General features: G+C 48.8%; 1 protein-coding gene across 1 annotated transcript in view; it reads left to right on the top strand.

Moving 5' to 3' along the window:
* The window catches only part of PXYLP1 (2-phosphoxylose phosphatase 1), a gene marked incomplete at both ends in the record, with an annotated part of 31,112 nt that extends 26,638 nt beyond the window's left edge, over positions 1 to 4,474 (top strand). Inside the window, 2 exons of the mRNA XM_080696604.1 lie at positions 1,166 to 1,305; positions 3,537 to 4,474. Coding sequence (XP_080552730.1) covers positions 1,166 to 1,305; positions 3,537 to 4,474 — 1,078 coding nt within the window. The remainder of the gene's footprint in view (positions 1 to 1,165; positions 1,306 to 3,536) is intronic.
* Between the last annotated feature and the right edge of the window lie 8,229 nt (positions 4,475 to 12,703).

The following is a 12,703-nucleotide window of genomic DNA, read 5'->3' as shown; positions in this document are numbered from 1 at the left end:
AGGTCATCTAGGAAGAAAAAAAACAACACCAAGGAAGGGATGGGAAAAAATGAGAGACGTGTTGTATGCTGGGAGCAAGGAAGATGGTTGGCTCAGGTGACCAGAGCACAGTGTTGGAGCAGCAAGAGCTGGGTGAGTGAGGCTCAGTGTGGTGGGGCCAGAACAGAGCAATGGGCTGAGCATGGCTTTTTCTAGAATGTGGCAGTGTAAAAGGGCAGTGATCTATCAGAGTTCACTTTGAAGTTGTTGATCCCTTTGGCTGTGGAGAAGGCAAGACTGGAGAGGTACAATTAAACTGCAGGAAGGCCTGTGAAGGCCCGTTGCTTTCCAGATTAAAGCACCTGAGGCCAGAACCCAGTCCTGGCTGTGATGATGGAGAAGCCCCAGGTGGGAAAATTTGCAAGACTTAGGGCAGGAGGCACAGTGAGAGGGAAATCAGGGTGACTCCCTGCCTAGGGCATGGCTGCTAGGTAAGTGTCAGTTCCTTCCAGAGAAGCCATGAGGTGGCAGGGTGGGGAACAGGCTGGCAGAAGGCAGGCTGAATCCCACAGGGTCATGTTCAGGGTAGCTGGGGACTTGGGCTGACCTTACAGATGGGGTGCTTTTTTGTTTTTAGTTTGTTTTTTGGGTTTTGTTGTGGTACTGGGGATGGAAGCCAGAAACATTCTACCTCCAAGCTATACCCCAGCCCTAGTTTTTTCTTCTTTATCTTGAAACAGGGTCTCACTGAGTTGCAAAGGGCCTCACTAAGTAGCTGAGGCTATCCTCGAACCATGACCCTCCTGTCTCAGCCTGCCAAATGCTGGGATTACAAGTGTGCGCCACCACTTTTTTTTTTTCTTCAGTACTGGGGATGGAAAACAGGGGCATTCTACCTCCAAGCTACACCCCCAGCCCTATTTTTCATTCTTTTATTTTGAAACACAGTCTCACTAAGTTGCAGAGGGCCTCACTAAGTAGCTGAGGCTGTCTGCAAACCCGCACGCCTCCTGTCTCAGCCTCGCAAGTACTAGGATTACAAGCGTTAAGTTGGAATTCTAAAGTAATTGCACCAGAGCCTGTCAACATGGGTGAGGAAGGCCATGACACAGAGTTTTGCTTGCTGAAGTCTGGACTGTTTTGAAGCACCCTGACCTCTAATTAATTCTCTGCCTCGTTCCTTTAGGAAACCGTATCACCCTAAGCTGGAAGCTTTTGTAAGGCACATGTCAAAAGGACCTGGAGCCTCTTTCGAAAGCCCCTTAAACTCCCTGCCTCTTTACCCCAACCATGCCCTGTGTGAGATGGGAGAGCTCACACAGACAGGTAAGTGTGACCCCCGCGCCCACCAACCCTCACACCCACCTCTCTATCTGCCAACATTAGAAGCCAGTGCTCCGGGTAAGGTCCTGTGGGGCTCCGAGGGAGCACCAGACAGGCACCTCAAGGAGCTCGAGGCTCCAAGGTACCTAAGTAAACATCTGCTTTTTAAAAATTAATCTTCCCTCTTTCTAAAAAAGTCATCTCTATTCATGAAGAGACATCACAATAGGCAAGACGGCACCCATAATCTCTCCAGAAAAATAGACCCTTGCCAGTCATCTCTCTCCCTGTGCTGAGGCACGTGTGAGCGCACGCCACTCAGTCGTGTCTCACTAAGCATGCTCTTTTAGACCCGCTCCGTCACATGAGGATGGCCATCTCCCTGTCGGTGACTATTCACCCACAGTATCACTCTGACGGCTGCCTGTGAGTCCACTCAAGATGGGCCATCACTTAACCAACGCCACACTCTTAGGATTTTCAAACAACACTTCTCCTGCTTTAATGGACAAGAGCTCAGGGGGGCGAACGTGTGGCTGACGCCTGCTGTACGTGGAGGAACATTTCCTCGGTCCCTCGCCTTCATGGAGGAATGGGGAGGACCGAGCGCCATGGTCTCCGCTTTCATGTTCTAGCAGCAACTTAGGGTCTCAGTTTAGATGGAAGGAGGGTCTCTGCCCTATAGATGGCCCTGCTGGGGTTTGCCAGGGTTAGCTGAGCATGGTGGTGCATTCCTATAATCCCAGTACTTCTGAGGTTGAGACAGGAGGACCCGCAGGTTCAAGGACAGCCTCAGCAAGTAGTGAGACTCTCATCAACCTAGTGAGACTCTGTTGCAAACTAAAACCATAAAATAGGGCTGGGAGTTTAGCTCAGAGGTAGAATGCCCTTGGGCTTAATCCCGAGTACCACACACAAAATACTACTAATAATAATAATGATAATAATAGCCATTATTTGGAGGGAGTGATGCTAGGAGATGGTGGGGCAAGCAGAAGGTCCAGAAGACTGGGCTTGGCTAAGGAGTTGTGTTTAAAGCCCCTGGCCAAGCCAGGTATGATGGCGCATGCTTGTAATCCCAGCATTTGGGAGGCTGAGACATGAGGATCGCGGTTCACAGACAGCCTCAGCTACTACTTAGTGAGGCCCTTTGCAACTCAGTGAAACCCCTGTTTCAAAAAACAAAGAATAAAAAATAGTGTGTTGCTCGGAGGTAGAGTGCCTCTGGGTTCCATCCCCAATACTACAAAAAAAAAAAAAAAAAAAAAAAGGGCTGGCTTTCTAGAAACACCCAGAGATGAGCTCGCAAGTCCAGGGTCTGGAGAGAGGGACTCCGTTGAGGTCCCCGGGGGTGCATCAGTTCAGGCCAAGGGGTCAGAATGCCCGTGCAGGGAGCAGAGGGCGACGGGGGACCAGCCTCTGGATTCCCAGCTGTCCCTGAGAAGGGGCGGGAGGGAATTCACACACTTAGAGGTGATCACTCATGGGTCCTCAAAATGATTGATTATCATCTTCATTTTCTAAATTGGTATGACTCTGGAAATCTTTTTCCTGGTATCGTGTCGTCCCATCCTCTCATTTTCGGTTAATAGTCACTTTTATCTTCCACTTTGGCTGTCGTTAAAATACAGAGCTGTTATAATGCTCATTTATAACAGGCATACTTAGGGTACCCTAACTGGAGAAGAAAGGATTGGCCATTTGTGCCTACTCTGCTCAAGAGGCCCTGGCAGTAGCTGTATGTGGCAGTAAGACCCTCTCAGCCGAGCCAGTGGCACACACCATTAGTCCCATCGACTCGGGAGGCTGAGACAGGAGGATTGCAAGTTCGAGACCAGCCTGTGCAACTTGTAAAACCCTGTCTCAAAATAAAATAAAAAAGGCTGGGATGTAGCTCTGTGGTAGAGCGCCCCTGGGTTCAATTCCCAATGCTATTAGTAAAAACAAAACAAAAAAAAAGACCCTCTCTGTGCCCCTAAAAGGGGCTGAGGGTTGCAATGAATCAGCATGCATCGGCAATAAATCAGCGTCATAGAAAATCAACACAGGCCCCTTCACAAGTCGCTCAGAAGCCATACCTGCCATTTCCTTCCTGTAGAGAAACGGGCTCGCTCATATTCTCTTACACCAACCTGAAACATTCCAGGGCGATGGGTCCTGACTCAACTTCCCCTCTCCGCTGCTCCTGTGCTGAGCTGGTGGTAAGGAAAGCCCTGTGTCGCCCTGTGTTTCAGGAGTCGTTCAACACTTGCAGAACGGCCAGCTGCTGAGGGACATCTATCTCAAGAAACACAAACTCCTGCCGAGTGACTGGGCCGCCGACCAGCTGTACCTGGAGACCACCGGCAAGAGCCGCACGCTGCAGAGCGGGCTGGCCCTGCTCTACGGCTTCCTCCCCGACTTTGACTGGGAGAAGATTTATTTCCGGCACCAGCCGAGCGCCCTGTTCTGCTCTGGGAATTGCTACTGCCCGGCGAGGAACCAGTACCTGGAAAAGGAGCAGCGGCGTCAGTACCTCCTGCGGCTCAAGAACAGCCAGCTGGAGAGGACGTACGGGGAGATGGCCAGGATCGTGGACGTCCCCGCCAAGCAGCTGCGGGCCTCCAACCCCATCGACTCCCTGCTGTGCCATCTCTGCCACAACGTCAGCTTCCCCTGCACCCAGAGCGGCTGCATCGGCCTGGAGCACTTCAGGGTGATCAAGACGCACCAGATTGAGGACGAGAGGGAGAGGCGGGAGAAGAAGCTGTACCTCGGCTACTCGCTGCTGGGCGCCCACCCGCTCCTCAACCAGACCAGCAGCCGGATGCAGCGCATCGCCGAGGGTCGAAGAGATGAGGTGTTTGCTCTCTACTCCGCGCACGATGTCACCCTGTCGCCTGTCCTGAGCGCGTTGGGCCTTTCGGAAGCCAGGTTTCCCAGGTTCGCCGCCCGGCTCATCTTTGAGCTCTGGCAAGACAGAGAGAAGCCCAGCGAGCATTCGGTCCGGATCCTCTACAACGGGGTTGACGTCACATTCCACACGTCCTTCTGCCAGGACCACCACAAGCGTTCCCCCAAGCCCATGTGTCCTCTGGAGAACTTGGTTCGCTTTGTCAAGAGGGACATGTTCGTGGCCCTAGATAGCAGCATCACCAATTACTACGACGCATGTCACAGGGAAGGGCCGTAGAAGACGCACGCTGCAGCACTGTGGGGCCCATGCCCGCACCCAGGGCAGGGAAGGGGCTGCTTTTAGTTTGATCAGTTATTAAGGATGTGAGAGTAATTGATATTTAAGGGCTCAGAATGACATGTGGGAGACACACAGGTGGCTTGGGCGGGACGGCAAGCACATTGCTGGAATCCGGTACATAAGTTATTCGGTACAAAATGGCCAGTCGGGTACATAAGTTATTTGGTACAAAACGGCCAGTCGGCCAGTCCACAGAGAAAAAAAAAAAACAGTACTTTTTCATTGCCAGACCTGGCTTAAAATGCCAGAGTAATATCCGGTACCCAACGTTGCCAATGAGAGTTCTCCTGCATTTGGCCTGCCGTGGAACCAGCAAACCTCAGCCAAAATTTTCTTAATCTTGGACACTTTTCTTTAAACCTCGTCCTTGTTCTGTAAAAATTTTCCAGAGGCGATTTATCTGATTTTTTTTTTAATCTGCAAAGGGCCAGATAGTAAATATTTTAGTCTGTGTAGAACCAGTGTCTGTCCCAACCTCACAACTCCGCAGTCGTGGCAGAAAAGCAACCCTAGGCAAAGAGATAAGCATGGTTGTGTTCAAGGTCCGTACAAAAGAGGAGTTGGGAGCCGGCTTTGGCTCCCTGGCTGCAGTTTGCAGGCTCCTGATTTTAAAAACGGGCTCTACCCTAACCGCACTTCCAGCACTTTTGAGAACTAGTCAAATACCAAGAATGATTGAGAGGTTCCTCCAGCCACTTCTGCTAAAAACACAGAATTGGCTCCAACACTATAACCAAGCTCGAGGGAAGATAAAACATCGAATCGTAGACGGATGCTTAGAAGAATACTTGACGTTCATGATGATTGTGGTACAAGATAGTTTTAAATCTGTCCTAAATATTTGTCTGCTGTGGTCTACTACGCTGACATTTTTGTATTTCATTTAGTATTTTTATAGTCTAGGGAGATATTTTCTAAGAGCAGTTTTAGCTGTGCACTTATTCCTATGGTAATATTCAATATTACTGTGACCGCCTGGTGGTTGGAAGAAGGTCAGAAGCTGAATTCAGGCACTTTTTTTTCCCCCCGTTTCCCACAAAGACTCCGGATGGCTCATTCCTTTTGACAAGCCGTAGAGCCAGATCCATTTTTAAGCCATTTTCGTCAGTTTCAAATGGCAAACTCCAACTGATTTTTAAAGACGTTTTTAGAAGTTTGTTACTAGATAGTTAAAGAATCTTTCTAAGGTATTTGATACATCCAAAGCAATTGATATTGAATCTGTGATTTCTGAACTAATGGTGCTAATTCTCTTCAAAGATGCAGAAAGCGCAAGTGGGAGTCTCCTGTGGCGTTAGCATTCCAACCCCTTCTTGTTCTCGTTCGGTGTTGTATTTGAACACGTCTCTTTCTAGAAATAAATTTTGGAAGCACACTTACCCTGTACAATTGATGCTGTATACCCATACGCCACTCAAAATCTCTTCAAATAAGAAACATTTTGTTTTTTTCCGGGTCTGGGACTGGAACCCAGGGGCATTCGACCTCCGAGCTATAACCCCTGCCCTATTTTTTATTCTTTATTTTGAAACAGGGTCTCACTAAGTTGCAGAGAGCCTCACTAAGTAGCTGAGGCTGTCCGCGAACCACGATCCTCTGGTCTCAGCCTCCCGAATGCTGGGGTTACAAGAGTGCGCCACCACGCCCGGCTTAACATTTTATTTTTAATTTGTCTTACCTGCTCTGTTTAGTGCTAAAAATTAGATTCTCTCTCAAGTGTTCAACGCCTACTCAATTTTCTTACTCCCACTCACAGCATATCTCAGAACTGCTAAACACAGCTGGAAGATTCAACAATAAAAGCAAGCCGGGCGTGGTGGTACAAGCTTATAATCCCAGGATTTGGGAGGCTGAGACAGGAGGTCTGCAGGTTCAAGGATAGCCTCTGTAAGTAATGTAACTCTCATCAACCTAGTGAGACCCTGTTTCAAAATAAAATTAAAATAGGATTGGGGGGTATAGCTCAGAGGTAGAATGCCCCTGAGTTCAATCCTTGGTACCAACATAAATAATTTAAAAAAAAAAAAACATAAGAGCAGCCAGGCGTGGTGGCGCACGCTTGTAATCCCAGCGCTTGGGAGGCTGAGACAGGAGGATCGCATAGGTTCGAAGCCAGCCTCAGCTACTTAGTGAGGCTCTCGGCAACTTAGTGAGACCCTGTTTCCAAATAAAGTATAAAAATAGGTCTAGGAGTATAGCCCGGAAGGTAGAAAAGCCCCTGGGTTCCAACCCCAGTACCACACACACACACAAAAGAGCAAATCAGCATTTCTTTTTTCATACTAGGGATTGACACCAGAGGCATTCTACCTTCAGGCTATACCCTCAGCCTTTTTAAATATTTAATTTTGAAATAGGGTCTCATTATATTGCTGTGGGTGTCATTAGATTGCAAAGACTAAGAGCCGGGCCTGGTGGCACACACTTGTAATCCCAGCATTCGGGAGGCTGAGACAGGAGGCTCACGGTTCAAGGACAGCCTCAGCTACTTAATGAGGCCCATGGCAACCAGTGAGACTTGGTTTCAAAATAAAGAATAAAAAATAGGGCTGGGGGTGTAACTCGGAGGTAAAATGGCCCTGGGTTCCCAGTACCATAAATAAATAAATAAATAAATAAATAAATAAATAAAAATTGCTAAGGCCAGCCTTGAACCTGTCGTTCTTCTGTCTCAACCTCCCAAGTACCAGGATTATAGACATGAGCCACTGTGCCCAGCTAAGACTTTTTTGTGTGTGTGTGTGGTACTGAGGGTGGGACCCAGGAGCTTTTCCTACCTCCGGGCTATACTCCCAGACCTATTTTTTTTTTTTTTTTTGGTGGTGGTACTGGGGTTCCTGGAAGCCCTTCTACCTCCGGGCTACACTCCCAGACCTATTTTTACATTTTTATTTGGAAACAGGGTCTCCTAAGCCAGCGCGCGCGGCTGGCTTCGAACCTGCGCGATCCTCCTGTCTCTGCCTCCCAAGCGCGGGGATTACAAGCGTGCGCCACCATGCCCGGTTCTCCCAGACCTATTTTTTACTTAATTTAGAAACAGGGTCTCACTAAGTTGCTGAGAGCCTCACTAAGTAGCTGAGGCTGGCTTCGAACCTGTGCGATCCTCCTGTCTCAGCCTCCCAAGCACTGGGATTACAAGTGTGCGCCACCACGCCCGGCTTTCCAGCTAAGACTTTAAAATCTATTCATGCCTGTGAGCAAACATCAAAAGTGTAGATCGAAAGTGGGTTGGTGGCTCACGCTTGTAATCCCAGTACTTGGAAGGCTGAGACAGGAGGATCTGGGTTCACACCCAGCCTCAGCTACTGAGTGAGGCCCTTTGCAACTTGGTGAGACCCTCTTTCAAAATAAAGAATAAAAGAAATAGGGCTGGTGGGGGAGGTGGCTCAGAGATAGAATGCCCTGGGCTCCATCCCCAATACCAAAAGAAAAAGAAAAAAGAAAAAAATGCCAGTTGTAAACCTTGGGTTGCTTTACTGAATTTCTGACCCACTATACACTGGGGTGCCCGGCACCCCCTACTTGGGTTCAATAATACACTCAAGCGCCGCACGGAGCCCAGGGAGACGCACTGGCTGGTTTGTTGTAAAGGACTTGGGGAAGAGCCGTGCAAGGTGAGGAGAAGGGCCGGGGGCTTCCATGCCCTGTCTGGCACCCCACTTTCAGGGCCCCCCTCCCTGTGTGCAGCTCCCCAGCCGTTCTCTGAACTCTGTCCTCCACTGGGGTTTATGGAGACTTCACGGCCTGGGCATGATCGATTCAATCATTGGCCATTGGTCACCAATTGGACATTCTGTCCCTCTTTGTTCCTGGGGGTTGGGGAATGGGGCTGAAAGTTCCGGCTCTCTAATCCTGCCTTGGTCTTTCTGCTGACCACTCCCCATCCTGAGGCTACCTCGGGACTGCCCGCTGTCTTCAACTCACTGAAGCAAACCGAAAGAAAGACACAGTTACTGCAGGGAGTCCACTGAGGAGATGGGGACACAGACCAAGTGTATTTCACAATATCACCCCCTCTGAGCCCACCTCCAGAGGCGACGCTATGAATTGACAGCTATTCTTCTGGAAATGTCCCATGGAGACACAGAAACCTATCTAAGTTTCTAATTGAAACAGGATCATTTTATTCTGTGACTTGTTAAAAATATGTTTCACTGCCGGGCATGGAGGTGCATGCCTGTAATCTCAGTATTTAGGAGGCAGAGATAGGAGGATCGCAGGCTCGAGGCCAGCCCCAGCAACTTAGTGAAGCTCTCAGCAACTTAGTGAGACTCTATTTAAGAATAAAAACTAAAAAGAGATGGGGGTATAACTTGAAGGCAGAGCATCTCTGCATTCAATCTCTAGTACACACACACACACACACACACACACACACACACACACACACCTTAGAGATATTTCCATATTGAGCTAGCTAGCCAGAGAAAGCTCTTTTTATAGCCCCTGGCAAATATTTTATGATATAGATTAGACATATTTTAAAATCTAATTAAAAATGCATGAACTGGAAACTTAAAGCCAATGCACTGAAGCAGGACAAAGGCTTATACAACAGAGTCCTGCAAGCGTGTCAATTTTCTAACCCTTTTTCAGTGTAGCCGCAGGTACTTACTAAACCCGTGTCTTCTTTTTTTTTTTTTTTTTTTTTTTGTGGTACTGGGGTTCCTGGAAGCCCTTCTATCTCCAGGCTACACTCCCAGACCTATTTTTACATTTTTATTTGGAAACAGGGTCTCCTAAGCCAGCGCACTCGGCTGGCTTTGAACCTGCGCGATCCTCCTGTCTCTGCCTCCCAAGCGCGGGGATTACAAGTGTGCACCACCACGCCCGGCAAACCCGTGTCTTCTTTATCTAACTTCACTTTGAACAGAAGGACTTAGTTACAGGCTATCAGTAAGGATAGCTAATCATGGTATAATAGAATAATAATTTGAGGGTCTTTATGCCACAGCAGAATTTGACTTTCTGGAAGGATTGGGTGATTTCTTGGAACTCAGAGACATGCAGGAGAGGCAGGATGAAGGACTCTGTTCCTCTCATCTTCTGGCAGCCTTCTGAACAGATTCAGCAGCCCTGGCTGGGCTGGGCGGGGTGGGCGTGTCCAGTGGTGTTAAAACACAACCGCAAACAGAAAGCAGAACACAGCTGGGCCTCGCATGGCCGTGCTGGCTTCCCTAGTAGCGGGTACAGACGCTGGCCCGGATACCAGATCCCTCCCATTGCTCAAGGCTACCGAACTGAATAGTCAGATTATACAGCTATACTGGTGCCTGCCCAGACGCCAGCTCCGATGAGTAATAAGCCCTTCTGCTTAAGAGGAACCAGCTGAATTCTTCAGCCTGCCTGGCCTCTGAAGCCCCTGCCCGCTGCGACTGGGCTTGAGGCCTCTCCCTCAGCAGAGGGACGGCCTGGGGCCCGGCGTCTGCTCCTCTCCATGGGCTCTGCAGACATCACAACACTCCAAGGAAGGAACGTCCTGTTCAAAGGCACATAAGGGGGCCAGGCTGAGGGTGGTGGCACTTTTCCTAAGGAAGGGTCAGAGCTCAGCATCTAACCCAACTTGACGTGATATCAGTAAATTGTGTGTGTGTGTGTGTGTGTGTGTGTGTGTGTGTGTGTGTGTGGTACTGGGGATGGAACCCAGGGGCATTCTACCTCCGAGCTACACCCCCAGCCCTATTTTTTATTCTTTATTTGGAAACAGGGTCTCACTGTGTTGCAAAGGGCCTCACTAAGTAGCTGAGGCTGTCCGCAAACCGTGATCCTCCTGTCTCAGCCTCCCGAATGCTGGCATTATAAGTGTGCGCCACCACACCTGGCTAGACACCAGTGAATTTTAAAGAGCAATTGCCATGAGATACCACAAAATGGTTGAGACACCAAGCAAAAGGGCTTTGCCTGCAGGATTCCATCTCATCTTCTCACTATTTCTACCAGGTAGCAGATTTGATGGTATCAATGAACACTAAAACACAGAGGGGTCCGGGCATGGTGGCACACACCTGGGTCTTGGAAGGCTGAGACTGGAGAATCATAGGTTCAAGGTCAGCCTCAGCAATTTAGCAGGGCTCTCAGCAACTTAGACCCTGACTCCAAATAAAAAATAAAATAGGGCTGAGGAAGTATCTCAGTGGTAGAATGCCCCAGATTTCAATGCCTAGCACCAAAAGAAAGAAAGAAAGCAAGAAAGCAAGGAAGCAAGGAAGCAAGGAAGGAAGGAAGGAAGAAAAGAGGGAGGGACTGAAAAAAACTATGTAATGAAAAACTTCTTTGCAATGATGCTATATTTTCCTCGGCCACTAGGAGGCAACATCAAATAGCACTTTAGTCTTCAGAACCAAGTCTCTCCTCAAGAAAGTAGGGCAGTTTAGGGGTGTGCTTTAATAGGTTGACCAGCTGGCCCAGTTTGCCTGGCGCTAAGGAGTTTCCACAGAATGCAAGATTTTCAGTACTGAGAACTGAGAAAGTCTCAGGTAAGCCGGGAGAGTTGGTGGCCCTCCTGTCGGATGGCTGAGTGTGAGGTACTGAAGTCATTTCTACTTTACAGAAAAAGGAAGGGTGGAAGGAGCTGTCAGAGTGTCTCACAGCCATTGGTATGCAGCAGACAGAACTGAGATTCAAGCCGCATCCACTAAACTGAAGCCTGTGTTCTTAGGCATAACATAGAGATGATAAAACCTCTCTGCACCGTTTAGGTCCGTTTGATTACATGCAACAGACACCTGCTTGCAGTGACTTAGTCCATAAATAAAAGCTTTCATTTTCTCCAGTGGCTCCACGACGCCATCAGGAACCCAGATTCCTATTGGCATCTCATGGGCCACAGTGGGGGTCCCTTGGCCCCCCTCCATTACCTAGGAGTTCCGGAAAGTATTCCATTCAGCACTCTGCAGTTCCAAGCAAAATCAGGCTCTGCTTACTCAGGAAGAAAGGAAAAGCAAATGCTGGGGAGAGAAATGGCAAGAATGCTCCTCCCCGAAGCCCCCCACGAGAGCTCGAGTATTGGGACGCACCCCTGCCAGACTTCTCGCTGCAGTTGCTGGTACGCCTGGTTGCCAGCCCTTGCAGGGAATGGCTCTGAAGAGCACCCTGGCCCGAAGGACATGCCTCCTTCCTAGGCAGCCATGTTCACTAACTGCTCAGAGCAGGGATCTGAGCCTTCCCCGCATCAAAGCAGAGTCCCTCTGCCCTGCATACGTTCCCTCCATCCTACGCACGAACCTGTCTCAGAGGCAGCTTCCTGCCGACTGACCCGCAAAAATGCAAGCAGATTCTAGGGACTAAGGTCTGTCTGATCACCTGGGCGGGAAAGCTGGAGTCCTGTAGAAGAAAGGGATAATGTTGGCAGGGCACGGTGGCTCTGGCTTTTAATCCCAGCTTTCAGGAGGCGGAGACCAGAGGATCGTGGTTCATGGACAGCCTCAGCTACTTAGTGAGACCCTCCACAACTCAGTGAGACCCTGTTTCAGAAATGAAAAGACTGAAAAATAGGTCTGCGGGTGTAGATCGGAGGTACAATGCCCCTGGGTTCTATCCCTGGTACCGCAAAAGAAAAAAAAAAAAAAGAAAAGAAAGGTATAACACATCTCTTGATCCCAAATCCCTCTTTTTGTCACTGCCTTTGAGACTCTCATTTTATTGTGGAAGCTAAGTACCTCTGGCCTTCTATACCCAAACGTTCTGCCAACTCAGGTTTCATCAATTGTGGATCGAAAATATTAAGAAAAAATGTGTCTGACCTGAGCATATGCAGACCTTTTGTTGTCATTATTCCCTAAACAATACAGTATTGCAACTATTCACATGCTGCTTAATTGCATTAGGTATGATAAAGCAATCGAAGGATTATTTAAGGTATATAGGAGGATATACATCCATTATATGCAAATATGAGACCGTTTTATATAAAAGACTTGAGCATCCGCAGGTGTTGGTATCTGGAGTGGAAAGGGTCCTAGCGCCCAACTCCACGGATACTGAGAGATGACTGTACGCACATATAAAAGGAAATGTTGAAGCCGGGTGTGGTGGCGCATGCTTGTAATCCCAGTATTCGGGAGGCTGAAACTGGAGGATCGTGGTTTGCAGACAGCCTCAGCTACTTAGTGAAGCCCTCAGCTACTTAGTGAGACCCTATTTCAAAAAAAGAATAGCCGGGCGCGT

The sequence above is a fragment of the Muscardinus avellanarius genome (assembly GCF_963383645.1).
Source record: "Muscardinus avellanarius genome assembly, chromosome: 5".
Lineage (NCBI taxonomy): Eukaryota > Metazoa > Chordata > Mammalia > Rodentia > Gliridae > Muscardinus > Muscardinus avellanarius.
The sequence above is the reverse complement of the archived record's forward strand: the minus strand, read 5'-3'. Positions and strand labels throughout refer to the sequence as shown.